At 39.6% G+C, this 15,157-nt stretch overlaps 1 protein-coding gene across 9 annotated transcripts in view; it reads left to right on the top strand.

The window, feature by feature from the left end:
- Positions 1-555: 555 nt before the first annotated feature.
- Positions 556-15,157, top strand: part of Dock10 (dedicator of cytokinesis 10) — a 181,351-nt gene continuing 166,749 nt past the window's right edge. For 2 of the 9 annotated variants that reach the window (XM_048808618.1, XM_048808620.1), the window contains exon 1: positions 558-1,456. In XM_048808618.1, the coding sequence (XP_048664575.1) occupies positions 1,295-1,456 (162 nt within the window). In that variant the 5' untranslated portion in view covers positions 558-1,294. Of the gene's footprint in view, positions 1,457-15,157 lie in introns of all 9 variants that reach the window. The other 7 variants (XM_048808623.1, XM_048808622.1, XM_048808614.1 and 4 more) reach the window with 7 other exon arrangements.

Below are 15,157 nucleotides of genomic sequence, written 5' to 3'. Positions count from 1 at the left end.
ATGCTTCTGTGAAAGCAATTTTTCTGGGGACTGGGTGTCCACACCTTACGGCAAAACAAACCTCTCCCAAAATTCCTACAGGACCCCCACATCCAGGAGCACAGAGACCAAAGAAAACCTTTTTTTTTTTTTCCTTTAAATCTCTAAGAGTTACACTGAAAGAATTATCCTGGCAGGAAAGATTCCAACATTGCAAATCCTACTGGGGATTTCATACTTTCCTCATTTGTAAGCAAAATCCATTTTCCATGAGATATTTTTAGTGTGAGTATCCCCTGCTGTCCTATTCTCTTTCAGTGTACCATTAGATTTTGAGGCCATTCCAGATGGGTCACATGATTTCTGAGCATCCCTCTTTGGTTCCCTCCTAAGTGACTAGTCTTGCAGAAGTCAGGGAATACTAGACTCTTAACTGTCAAAGACCTCAAAGTCCTTCCCCAAGGCTTGAATTCTTATTGATAGGATGTTAAAATGCTTCACAGCTGCCTTTTCTAAGAGGCCAGCCTGGCGGATCACTCCGAGTGACCTCAGTAATAGAGATATTTTCAGCCCTGCAAGCCGCCTATGTAAATATAAAAATGTATTAGGCTGCAGAACTGCACGTATGGGAACAGAACAACTGTGCTATTGAAAGGAAATCACAGTGACACTGGTGTCTCCCACGTGGGCTTAGTTAACGCGTGCATACTTTCTATAAATCATCTTGATTCAGTGTACTCTACATTCCAGATGAGCCGACTTCATTTCTAAAACTTATGAACTATGAAAAGTCAAACTCCAACCACTTAATGAGGTGTCCAGCAAAATTTCCTCCAGGAAGTGTTTGCATTAAAAACAAAAAAAAATCCTTTCAATTCTTTACATGATGCTTATCTGCCTTGGGGCAGAGGGGAGGGATGTCAGGATGAAGCAGGATTTTCAGTTGTTTTGTTTGAAGGAGTGATTTATTATTTGCATGTCTGGGTGGGAAAGACACATCTGTGCAAACCTCTGAGACAGGAATCGAAGAGCGTCGTTGCAATGAACATAAAACCTGCTCTCAAAATGAATTGAGAAATACACTCTGGGCAACAAGCTCCGATATTCTTGAGTGTGCTCAGTTTCCGTGGATCAAATCTTTCCCATCTCTGCATCCAAGCTATTTGGCCGTGATCAGATGATCAGAGCTGGAGGAAGTGATTGGAGGGTGAGCTGGCTGCAGCTGAAGTGTAGGCTGTTTGCAGGGACAAGGAGCCACTGTTTTTGAAACATAGCATCAACATAGAACTTATTCTGTAGGCTCCAGGATGCAGCGATGGGCTGCACTGCCAGCATTGTTCTGCTTCAAGCTTTTCGCTCTGTGGTCCAGAGGAGCTGTCCACACATTTGTAGACGACGCCAGGAGGAAACATCCCACGAAACTGTGCCTCTGGAAAGTGACGATGAAATGAGTAGACCCAGAACCCTCATCATAATGGTATGGTATCCCCGCAAAGCAGAATCCGTTGATTGAACTATTATTATGGACACATTGCAATTTAAGATCTTGGGGTTTTTGTTTTGTTTTGTTTTTTATGGTTTTTTTTTTTTTTTTTTTGGAGGTGGTGTTCAGCTTTAGACCAAGATAACCATATCCTAGAGTTTGCTACTTTGCTGTATTGATTAGGGGAATTTGTCCCAGAACTACATCTACCATTCAAAAAGCTGATTTCTTTCTCTTAAATCTGTCATAAACATGTGAAGTTTGTAAGTCTATTAGAAATTCTTTCCTGCCTAACATTTTATCTGTTAACTTTTTTTGCAGGAAAAAAAAAATATGAGTTGAGTTTGGTTTAATTAAGTGGATTTTATTTTTATAACTCTTAATTTGAAAGAAGAGCCCAGAATAGATTTTCAGTACCATAGAACCAATCAAGTTTTGTAGATGGAGGTAGTTAGATCTCTAACTTCAGGAGAGCTGGGGCTTTTATTTCTGATTCTACAGTGGAGATGCCTTTTCAAAATGCTTAACTGAGGCATAAAATCAGAGTGAAGTCTTGAGAGCTTTGTGGAATGTGTGGTGTTTTAATTAGAAAGCTGTTTCTTGCTACTTGTCAAATTACATTTTTGCCTATGCTTTAATTGTAGCAGACATGTCGCTCCTGATGGTGCATCTGCTGGGTCAGCAGGAATGGAGTAGAGGATAGAGCCCTTCCTTACTTTAGGTTTAGGGAGAGATCTGCTTAGTCACTGAAATCCTGTTAGGACATAGGTGGTGTGCTTAAGTTTGCAAAGTTGGAAAGGTGTTGACATCCAGGTGATTTCAGCATAATCAAATTTTCTCTCTTAGATTTCAATGTTCCAACATCAAGGATGTAGTAAATAACAAATGAAAAAAATACCTGTTACACTAACGGTGTTTAAATGACACTCACTTTGCTTGGACTCTGCCTCTGTTACCAAACTGAAACACTTTATGTCAATTCCTGTCAGCAAATCAATATTGATTTTCCAAAAACACTGTTGCTTTTGAATTTGGGGCTATGATTATCTCGAAGCAAAAACACTAAGTAGAAATGATGCCATACTCATTACTCCTTCAAGTTTTCATAAGTTCAATTTTTAAAAGATGTGAAATAGTTTTAAGGTCAAAGAGAACTTGTCTTATAAGGGTAACTTGTTAGTAACATTCACATTCTATAGCTATGTGAACGGCTCATGTGGACATGCTCATTCATTATAGCCATCATTTTTTTCTAATTTTACTAGGTAGGCTGTAGAACTTTATAGCTAGAAATATGCAAAAGATATAATTCAATATAACTAAGAATCTTTTAATGACTTAATAGTTTTTCAAGGAACCTTCTGATTTATATAATTCATTGACATTAATTGGAGTGATGAAGAGTTTTCTATAGATAATGATAATGTCCTATATATTTCAAAAAAGGTAGAAGAGAGGATTTTTTAATATCCCCACTACAAAGGAATGATAAGTGTTTGAGAGAAACATGCTTACCTTGATTTGAACATTATGCCACATGTACATATATCGAAACTTCACAGGGAAGCACATAAGTGTGTACAATTTTTATGTGTCAATTAGAGAGTTTAAATTCCTTTAAAGGAATGTGCAGAAATTCTTCTTTTCCCTGAAAGCAGACATTCAGAAAGGTTGAATATCTTCTTAACATCACATACCCAATTCCAGCACCCCACATCACACTTGGAGCAAAGATTCCCAGAGCCAGTCTACTCTCCACTCTGTTCACGTCTCAAAGGAAATAAGGTTAAACAGATAAACTGGCTTTTACAAGAAAATCCTGGGCACCTGGAGTAAAATGGGCTCATCAGAGACATTGTGCCTCTTGAACTTTTCCTCCGGGTTGCTCATTATCTTCTCCCTCCAGCCTTCGCCTTCCAACTTGGTCCTGTTGCCCTGGTTTGGTTTTGGTTTGGGTTTCTCGCCTTCCCATTTCCCATGAGTCACCACGTTCTGTGTATTGATTGTTTTGTAAGGTCACAGGCTCTGGAGCCAGAGCATCTAGGTTGGAATCCTAGCTTCGCCACGCGTCTCCTGTGTGACCTTGGGGGTGCTGTTTTAACGCCTCTGGGCTCTTTTCCACACTGTACAGTGGGTAGAGTAGTCCCAGCAAGCCTGAGCTTTTGTGTGGCTGTAATAAACATGGGCTGAGAGCTAAGAACAGTGCCTAGATACGCTCACAAGGGGTTCGGTACAGTGGCAAGCCACATCCTAACTGAAGGAAGGACATTTGAGAAAAGACCAAGGAGGTGAGAGGGTAAACCATGCCACTTCCCCTGGGGGAAATGTCGGAGCAGAAGGCCAACCCAGGTGATGAAGACCCTAAGATGAACAGAAGCTGGGATGGCTGAGCAGTGAGAGGCCTGTGTCCAGGTGACCAAGGAGGGGGCAGGAGAAGGAGAGGTCAGGGAGGTGATAGGAGACAGACCATGCCAGGGTGTAGTCACGAAGTGTGGGCTTTTCCCAAGAGTGGAAAAGGAAGCCACTGGAGGAAGCAGGTACAGAAGATAGAGCATGGAGCCAGCACGTCAGGGTTTGAGTCCTCGCTCTGCCACTCCTTAGCTGTGTGCTCTTGGCAAATGACTTGTCCCTCTTGGCCTTCACTTCTTCATTGATAAAACATAGCAAGTGAAAGAACCTACCAGGTAGAGTTATTGTCGAAATTCAGGAGTTAATATTTAGGAGAGTGGCTAGTGAACATCATGCTCTGTGAACTATGTGCTCATGAATTCATAGGGCCCTGAGCAGGGAAGTCCCAGGACCTGTGACTATAAAAGGTCAAAAGTTGAAGCAGGGAGACCATTGGTAAGGAAGCTATTGCAATGCTGCAGCGTTCTTTTACGGTTTTTCTTAAGGTTGTGGGAAGTGGTTGGATCTTGACTGTATTTCAGAGGTAGAACCAATAGATTTGCTTAGAAGTTGAGTATGGTATGAGAACAGGGAAGGAGTCAGGTTGACTGTGCTGATTTGTACTGAATGTCTGGAGGACCAGTCTGTCCTTCAGATAGGGAAGAGCACAGGAAAGGGAGCTTTGGAGAGAAAATATAGGTTCATTGCCAGGATGTTGGGTTTGAAATGCCTGTTAGGTCTATACATGGAGATGTCAAGGAGGGAGTCGCATACGTGAGTCTGGAGTTTCAAGAAAATGTTTAAGGAAGAGTAAAACCTGGCACAGTGTAAATGCCAATAAATGTTTAATGAATGAATAAATAATGTCCCTCTTCTGATCTCCTGTAATGTTTACTGTGTGTAAGTCTTTTTGACAGTAATTCATATAGTCTTTCTAACATATCTTCAGCTATGCAACTTCACTTTAAATTGCGTATGTATCTTACTATTCATATTTTTTTCTCATCTCGTTGGTAGATGGGCAAAAGGCTTTTTTGCCCACCGTGGTGGGTAGCTTTTCACAGATGGACATTGAATTGTAGACGTGTTGGTAATTTGACCTTTAAAGCATGAAAATCCCAGTTAATAAATCTGTTCTCTTAACTCTTTACCAGGAGCAGGTTAAACAGAGAAAGCTGTCAAGGTAAACACAAAGGTGTGGATGTGGGTGCCCTGCATAAGGTTCGAGGTCTTGGCACCCAGATCCTTAGCATGGAAGGTTGGCCTCATGAGTCTTATTTCTGTCGTCCAGGTTCTGAATCTTTATTCAGAGATGGGCTTTGGGCTGCCGTGGTTGTAGTAGTTCACCTGGGAGTCCAAAGTGGAGAGACTTGTTACACATCAAAATTAACTATGCTAATTCTTTATACATCTCAGCATCTAAGAGCATTGCAGTGGCCTATGGAAATGCAGTCAATATGAACTGGGAAAAATGAAGAGTTCCTCTGAATTGTTCATTTACCTCTCATACAAGTTTTTTTTTCCTCCCTGATGAGAGAATTAACAGAAATATTTTTACAAATTATTTTTCTTACTCCCTTTATATCACGTGTTGTGAAAGTTCTCAGACAGAAATTGTCTAACTTATGGAGCTCTACTTTCTGGTTAATGCCCAATGCTTTCTTATATCATTTATTCATCACAGCTCCAGAAGTTGGCTTTTAAAAAAATCTTTCTCCTCCTCCCACAATAAAAAGAGTACTTATCTGCTGGTACTTTGGAGTGGGGAGCAAGAGGAGAATGCAAAGCAATTGCCAGGCAGGGTATTTGGCTCACTCTGGCTATATAAACCATTCCCACACAACAGATTCACAATTCAAAAGTGAACTTGGTTGTTGTTGTTTGTTTGTTTGTTTGTTTTTAATCCATGAGCATTTTGAGGCATCTCTGAAATAGTAGAAACCAGAAGATTTAAATTCGGGAACGTCAAGGATGTAGTATATAGTGCAAGCCAGACATGATTTCGTCTTTAATGTGAGTCAGGGACAGAGGGAAATAATAATAGCCTAAATGTGTGGTGAGTCCAGGAGGTGAAATTGCTGTAATCAAAGATGTGCACTTTTATTATAGACCTTCCAGAACCAGGGACTTTGGGTTATGCCCCAAGACCTGCATGACAAGTCCTCCTTTGGTGCTCTAGAATTTGCTGGGTCTAGTGCTTTAAAAACTATGCCAGGTACAGGCCAACTTGTACCTGTAGCCCTACAGCCCATAAATAAGAATGGTTTTCACAATTTTCAAATGACATAAAACAAAACCAATAAATTAAGTATAAAGAGGAGAGGAAGGAGGAGGAGGAGGAAGAAGATGAAGAGGAGAAAGAGTAGGGGAAAAGATATAGAGACCATCCATGTGTGGCCCACCCAGCCTAAAACATTCACAGTCTGACCACTCCGGAGATGTTTGCCAGCCCCTGTCTGGTGAACAGCATGACCTCAACCACAGAGGAATCTCCTGTTTTTAACTGTGCACTCTACAGTGTGTTTTTGTTATTGTCCCTAAATAGAGCCAACAGAACTTGGACTTTTCTCCTGGGCGCTTGCTGTTTTCATAAGACTCTGAGAGCTGTTGTTGAAGAATGAATTCTAGATTTGGAGTCAGAAGACCTAGGGTCAGAGTTTCAAGTCTCGCACTTAGTAAAAGCCCAGATAGCCTGGGTATACTAGTTCATTGCTCCAAATTTGCTAAATGGGAATGGTTATCTGTTCTGTCTGTTGGAAGCACAAGAATGTTTACTTTCATACAATCACACCCCAAATGATTGTTATCCAGCCATAAAGTCTTCTAAGGAAGGCTAACGTACAGTTCCAGAGGTCCACTGCAGTCCACTGTGCCAAAGAGAATTCATACCCATTGGGAAACGCACTCAGCAGCATACAGGGTCCATTCACTGCGGATTTTACTGAAGTTGTTCCACATTTACCCTAAAAGGGTGGAACAGAGAGTATGGCCAAACACCAGGGACCAGTGAGGACATTAGCAAGCTTCTACTTGAGTTACTTATTTTATCTTCCATTTATTTACATATGTATTTTTTCATTTTTGATATAATCCTACATAAAAGTGAAATGCATTGTGATATATTGACATACACAGCATAATTTGGTCGGTTTTATCACGTTTTATTTTTTTTAAGTAGAGATCTTTTCTTCTGGCTCGAACACTTTGAAAACTTGGGATAAGAAAGGAAGATAAATGAAGGAAATAATTTTTATAAAATAATAATAATAATTATTATTATTATTATTATTATTATTATTATTCCACATATTTGGAACATATATTTGCTTACATATGTGTCCAGGGAATAAAATTGGGACCAGACATGGATACACTATGGGAACTACTTCAAGAAAATAAAACAATCTCTCTTTTTACTGCTCTAGTAAATATTTCAATCTAATGAAACTTTAGCAAAGGAATTTCTAGCATGCTTTTTCCTGATTTTGTCTTTTTGAATGGGCATATGAGGAAGAAATACTTCTAAGCTCTCTAGGTCCTGAGTTAATGTTCTAATTTCATTTTAGTGAGAATGGATCCAGAATATACTAACATAAGTTTCCTCAGGGAAAAAAAAAAAGCCCTTATAATGGAGAGTGATTTAAATGGTCGGCTACAGACAAGTGAAACAGGGAGTTTAAAAGCCCAGAGAATCTTTGGCAGTTATTTTTTTCGTGTGAACTCAATTTCAGCTGAATCCCAAAGCCACAGAAAATGCACAGATGAATTAAGTGTCTTCTCCATGGGTGGAAGAATTAATTGAATGTGATTGAAAGCTTAGTAATTAGCAACGCACATCTTTGAGGCAAAGGCTTACAAAACTCAAATAACTTCTGGTGTGATTTCATTCAAATAATATTGCATATTTATAGTTCTCCAAATTACACCATATTATTTGGAGATAATAATGAACAAGGAAAAATGCTCAATTTTAAAACCAACATAATGATCATGCAAAACCAGAAAATCAGGTGTGTGTGTGCTATAGAGTGATATACAGAAACTTAAACCAAAAACAATGCACCATACCTATATGTAGATATGGATATAAAATAATATATGTCAAAAATAGAGAACATTATATCTTAGTGGATATAAGTGTTCAGGGGAAGCCATAGTGTAAATATTAAAAAGATGCTATTACCATGTAGAATATTTAGTTTTATGGCTAAGAAATGTATAAATGCTAGTCACTGGTGATGATATGCCCTTTATTTTAAAAATATAATCAAATATAGAAAAAAATCTGATATTCTTGATTTTGTTTATTTCTTTTCATTGTAGATGAGTGATTTTTAGACTTATTTATAAACAGACTTTTATATAATAACTTCTTGGGAAAACTGAACAATATGATTAAAGATAAGGTGCATCTTCTGACAAGTCAGATGTGAGTGCAGCATTTCCATAAGGCAACAACAAGTTTTCTTCTGAGAAGTCATTTTATTTTTTTCAGATTTTATTTTTATGGAAATGAATTGCTTGTGGCTAAAGCATCTGAAATGTATGCTGTCCTTTGGCCCATGTTATTGATTGGTTCCCAGCTTGTGGCACTATTGAAAGGTGGTAGGGCTGGGCGAGGTGGTGCATGACTATAATCCCAGCAGCTTTGGAGGCTGAGGCAGGAGGTTTGCAAGTTCAAAACCAGCCTCAGCAACAGTGAAGCACTAAGCAACTCAGTGAGACCCTGTCTCTAAATAAAATGCAAAATAGGGCTGGGGTTGTGGCTCAGTGGTCAAGTACCCCTGAGTACTACCCCAGTACTACCCCTCACCCAGCCCCAAACAAAAGAAAGGTGGTAGGACCTAGTGAGAGAAAGTAAAATAATTTAGATCTGCCCTTGGAGAAGATACTGGAATACTTCCTGTTTCCTTGTTTTGCTTTCTGTCTGTTGTGAGGTAAGCAGCTTGCACTCTCACCATGATGTACAATGCCACCAGAGGCCCAAAAGCTATGAGACAAACAACCATGGACTGAATACTCCTAAACCGTGAACTAAAATTAAGGTTTTCTTCTTCTATGTTGATTATCTCAGCTATTTTATCACAGTCACAGAAAGCTGACTAACCCAGTTCATTTCTCAAAGTCTACTTTATTCTCCTGGAATTTGTTTTCTTTTTTTAAGATCATATACAACAAATTCAATGTGCATCTGGTGAATTTGACACAGATTGTCTAAACATGAGAAATTCAGTAGACAACCGAGAGAGGTACACAGGCACACAGAGCAATATACAGTGGGTGGCTTGCTTCAAGAAGTGTCCATTTTGATGGCTAAGCTAGAACTCAAACAAATGTCAAATTGTAATCATGACAAGGACTTTGGTAGTGAGAATTGTATTCTACAAAGGCTGCATCCTTTGAGCATCCAGCCTCATCAAAACAGTCAGAGAGGGGATCCCCTCAAAAGCGGCAATGGAACTGAGACCTGGAAAACAAATAGATGCTGAGAAGAAAACTGTGCACTGAGAATCCACATGATAAAATGCCTTTTGCCTTTCTTGCTTTCCACTGTGTTACTAAGGGTTGAGGACTGGAGTCAATGAGTTTAAATCCCTTGCTAAAGCACCTGCTGTCTGTTTGGTCCCTGGGTCAGTTATTTAGATTCTCTGCCCTGGTTTCCCTATCCCTGTCTACTAAATGGGAATGAGGCAGGTGCCTACCTGTGTTAGGTTCCTATCACTGCTGTGGTAACTTACCACAAAGTCGTTTTAAACAACACGTGTATTATCTTACAGTTAAAGCAGCACCCATGCATTATCTGACTTTTCTGGAGCAGAAAACTGAAACAAATCCCATTGTGCTAAACTGGCAGAGCTGCCTTCTTCCTAGGGGCTCTAGGGAAGAAGCTCTTGCCTGGTATTTTCCAGCTTCTGGAGGCTGCCCACATTCCTTGGTTTGTGGCCCTCTGGGATCTCACAGACCCTAAGCCAGCAGCATGGAGTCTCCTGATGACTCTCCTGCCTGCCTGCCTTTTTCACTCATCAGGACCCTTGTGATCACACTGAGCCCACCTGGTTCATCCCGGCTCTCTCCCTGTCCAGCTCAGGAGCCTTCATTCCGCCCCAGCCTTAATGCTACCTTGCCACATAAATAGTATTTTCACAGGTTCTGGGGATCAGGATGTGCACATCTTTAGGGGACTGCTATTTGCCTATATGCTATCTCATGGGGTTATTTTAGAGATTCAGTGGGTGAATGCCAGTAAAAGACCTGTAACGATGCCTGGTATTTAGGAAGAACTTGCTAAGCTTTAGCTGCTTTGACTATTTGTATGAAACCAAGAAAAGTTCACAAATTCAAAGAGTTATTTTAGGAAAATAATTGAACTGCTGAAAGGAAGCATAATTTGTGCTTCACATAATATGAAGCAATGGAAATTCAAGGTTAGCTTATTTATCAAAGTACTGTGAGACTGAATGAATAGATTATTCATGCAGTTTATTTAGAGAAGAGAAAAGATGGTTTCTCTTCTGTGTTATCTGCCAATGGCCAGTCTTCTGAAATCTAACTTGTTAATTTCTAATAGTTTTTTGTTTTTAGAGAGAGAATTTTTCAATATTTATTTTTTAGTTTTCAGTGGACACAACATCTTTATTTTATTTGTCTTTGGTGCTGAGGATCGAACCCAGCACCCCGTGCATGCCAGGCAAGCGTGCCACCGCTTAAGCCACATCCCCAGCCCTAGTTTTTCTTTTATTAAGGGAATATTGCATTCTTCCTGTTTTCCTGTTTTCCAAATCATGTGAAACTTAGAAATTGTAAGGAACCAAAGAAAGACTACACAAAACCATAAAGGAAGTGTTTAACCCTTAAAACTACAGCAATAATTAAGAAAAGTAGAAAAATTATGAGATAGAATTTTAAATTCCATATGTAGAACTGAAATTACTAATTCAGAGATAGAGAATAGACTGTATCTTACTTGAAATTTTAAACTGATTTCACTGCCATCTAATGTGAGTCATTTTTTTATCACCAGCTTATAACCATTAAGAAACAAAATTACACAATCTCGATTTCCCTACAAATAAGTATTCAATAAAAGATTCAACGGATGAATGGAAGTACATCATTCCTAAAGGCATAAAGTAAGAATCTGTGAGATGGAAAGAATGTAGATTGACTTGGCAAACCATTGGCATGCCTGCCTGCCATGGTCCAGGGTATAATCAGTGGTCTCCTTTACTTTCATACACTTTAGGAGAATCAATTGAGTGATCCACAGACTATCTTAAAATTCAGTTTGTGAGATGGAGAAAGTAAAGGTGGAAATGAGGCCTCAAACCCATAGCTCTGTGGTGAGCATTCCCAGCTGTTTGCAGTCATTCTATATTGTTGCCACAACCACCGCTGGAAGAAATTGATATTTTCATTCCCTAAAACATTGATGAAGAAATTAAAGCATATAAAGTGGATCTGACCAACTGGAATGTGAGTAAACCACATATTTAATTTTAAACTTTCTAGGAGCCATAATTTAAAAAGTGAAAATGATATGGATGAAATTAATTTTAATAGTATATTTCATTTAGCCCTACATGTTTAAAGTATTATTCTTTGGGCATTAACTAATATAAAAAGTATGAGGATATTTCACGTTCTTTTTCATATACCAAGCTTTTAAAATACAGTGTATATTCAGACTTGTAAATTTCAATTTGGATGCTAAATTTTTATCACAAATATTTGTTTTATTTTTAGATTTCATAAGATTTTACTACTGAAAGAGGAAATTCACATATCTATGATTTTTTTTCCAGAACTAGTTAAGTATTTTCCCAGTAACTGAAAAAAATTATCAGCTCTTAATATTAAATAAAAAGTAGCAAAAAATGAAATGTTAATTTTAGTTTCTTCATTGCATCCACCACATTTCAAGCCCTCACCGCTGTATTTCACGCTCATGCTGCCGTGCTGCACGGTGAAGGCAGAGCAGTCGCTGACCACCCCAGACTCGCGCATCCGGTAGGGACGTGAGTTGCCATCGGAACCCACAGCCATTGCTGCTAACCACTGTGCTACACTGCCTCTCTCCACACCACCCAGCAGTGTGCCCCCGTGCCCTGAGTGTACCCTCAATTGCCTTCCTGTGGAGGTATCTTTCTTTGATTAGAACAAAACTAGACACAACAACAACCAAAAATGGGTCATTTAACTTCTTTCAACTATGTAGGGAGACACTTAAGATGTCTATTAATGGAAGGGTCTCTCTCTCTCTCTCTCTCTCTCTCTCTCTCTCTCTCTCTTTAACCTCCTGTCCCTGGACAGTTCATCTAAAGTGGATAAGTGGCATCTTTATCAAGTCGGCAAGTGAGCCAAAATAAAATAAGAAAAAGGAAAGAAGGAAGGAAGGAGAGAAAAGAAAAGAAGGAGGGGAAAACAGGGTTACTCAGACTAGAGATAGACAGGAACTACCTCTGTGCATCCCTTGGCCAGCAACCTGCAGCCTTCCCTGCAGCCCACCAGCCCACCTCCTCTGGGCGTGCTCCTCCCCTCCCTTGCTGCAGTGCAGCCAGGCCCACCCACCTGCCCCTTCTCTCCCACAGCACTGCAGTTGCCACAGTCCCTCCTGTCACTCTGCCCCCGTTTTTCCTCCCTCAGGTCTGACCCCACCCATCTTTCCCACCGCACCTTCCTGCTGTGTCTAGGATTTCTTACAATGATATTCTTCGGCTCAGTGTCCAATATTGCAAGGTATTTAATGTTTTCCTTAAAAAATTAAAGCTTTTCAATAACAAAATGTTAGAAATTTGAGATTTATAGACTGCAGTTTCCTCCTTGGAAGGTGAAGCCCAGGGCCAAAGAGGTAAATTCATATATCTGTAGCCTTCGTAACATCTGATGGCAGAACAAGGATATTTGCTCCTTTCTCAAAGAGACCCACATTCTGTATAATGGCTTGTGATTCCCTTCTCTTTATTCCAGGGACAATGGGCTACAAAGTCTTTGTACAATTTTACCTGAAACTACCTAGATATTAGCAGCAAAATGTAGTAGCAATGATAATTTCAGTAGCATAATGAATCCTATCCAATTTCTGACTGTTTTGAGGAATGCATTTGGGAATAAAAGCCAATTCTATCATTCCATAAATAAGGGACTCCTGCTCCTAACTAATCCCTTGAGTTTTCTTTAAGGATTAAATACAAAGATAATGAGTTCAAGTTAATCTGCAGAGTGTACCAATGAGAAAAGCAGATGCATCAGATATACAGAAAGAAACTGAGGAGATCCCATGGGTCTCAGCTGACAAAGAGAAAAAAAAGAGAGAGAGAGAAATCACTTTGCAATCTCTTCATATTAAATGGCTTACATAATTCTGTTTGGGGAGCAGACTTGTATCTTTGTGATCTCACAAAGCTCTGAATTCCACAGTGCTGCAACAGAGACAGAATGGTATAATGATAAAACCTGGCTTTTACTGTCTGAGAAATATGGAACTTTGAGATAATTCCCTCAGTTCTCTGAACCTCACTGTCCTGGTCTGTGGCATGGTGGTGATTCCTCACAATACTGTCGATGATCTGTATGGACAAGGAGGAAAATCACGTACCACAGAGGCCAGATCGCTGAGGGACTGTGCTTTCTTTTCAACTGTAAAATGAGAAATGCCTGCTGTCCTCCTATATTATGGAAATTAAGATAATGATTCCTGTATGTAGAAACACACTCTGGTCTTTTGCATTAGTTCTAAGGAGACATTCTGGTAGGCACAACTATTCCCCACTGACAAGGAAACTAGAACACTGAGTAGGAGACTCATCAAGCAATGAGTTATTCAAAAAGGGGACCTGGTACCATATTTCCCACATGAAGGCCATTAGAAGAAATTAGTGGGCCAAAAAGCAGAGACAGAGATGAGGGATAAGGAGAGATGCAGATAAGGGAAGCAGCTCAGTGAGCAGAGAGAGTGAAACCAAAGTGCCTGTGGTTGCTAAAGGGCATGGCCCAAGGCTGGCTTTCAACCCAGCCTGCTTTTGTACCACCCTAAAGCAGTGTGGCACTTCAATCTGCATCCATCATCAGTGACAGTTACTATTTCCTAGATGTCTGTTCTTTCACGTTAGTTGCCCTATCTTGCCCATTTTGTTCATGCTGTTGAACAAAGGATGATAGGCTTTGAGGTAATGACTGCATGCATCCATTTCTTTCTCTTGGCCCTGAAAGCTGGGTGAAGCATGACAAATCTGTATTTAACAGCTGGAGTGGTATCCGATCTTCAGGGGCTGATGTGATGGGTATTGGAGACTGTCGTCCTGCCCTACAGATATGAACCAGTGGGCACCCTGGAATGCGGATTTACAAAGTGGGGGGATAACAAATATACACTATTATAACAAAGAAATTATGACGTGTTAATATGCATTCTGCTGTTACCTATAACTAATTAGAACAAAATTTTTAAAAAGAAAGAAATTACGGACCAAATACAGTTTATTCCAAGACAGTAAGACCCTTTGGAATCACCCACTGTCATCTTCAGATGCTTTTCTAACCTGTCCTTAGGGAAAAGGTATTTTGGTACACACGTGTTTAAGATCATTAAAGATCATCAGGACTTCAGATGACTTCCTTAAAGACAGAAACTGAAAGAAGAAACAGGGTTATGGTGTGATGTTATCAGAATAAGTTCAAAAGTGTAAGAAGAAATCTGTTACTGCCATTTGAAAGGACGGCTGCTGCTTCGCACCACTGAATTTTCTGGAACCCCCTGGGCAAAAGCAGAGAGCCCAGTGGCAAAGTGACCACCAAGCACTTCAAGTAAAGAAATCACAGCTGAACAGCTTTGCCTGGGGTCCACTAAGGATGTTGTGCTCTGCTGCAGCCCTGATTGATACCTGGGTTTGGCAAGATGTATTTGGAGTTTGTACATAATCACGGTCCTCATTTAACATTGTTTTGTTTTCCCACTAGTTATCTGACTCCCCATTCAAAAGTTTAGATTTGAGTGTCTCAATTAAAAATTCACCTAGTGATTTCCATTTAGATGTGTTCCCCAAATATTTATTAATAACTGCAGTTGCTAATACATAAAAACCAACAAAAAAGCCTCTCAGATTTTTAGGTTTTTAAAATATTTTTAAATTATAAGAGAAAAATATACTATATGAAAATACTGCATATCAATGTAAAGTGAAAACACTGGAGGCATTTTCTTCTATCCTCTTACATGTAGACCTGCCTTCCACTCAGGTCCATGGAAATAACCATTATTAGCACCTACATGTATAGTTTTGCTTTTTTTTTTTTTTTTTTTTTTTTTTA

This window comes from Marmota marmota, unplaced genomic scaffold, assembly GCF_001458135.2.
Source record: "Marmota marmota marmota unplaced genomic scaffold, marMar, whole genome shotgun sequence".
In the NCBI taxonomy this organism is placed as follows: Eukaryota; Metazoa; Chordata; class Mammalia; order Rodentia; family Sciuridae; genus Marmota; species Marmota marmota.
The sequence above is the reverse complement of the archived record's forward strand: the minus strand, read 5'-3'. Positions and strand labels throughout refer to the sequence as shown.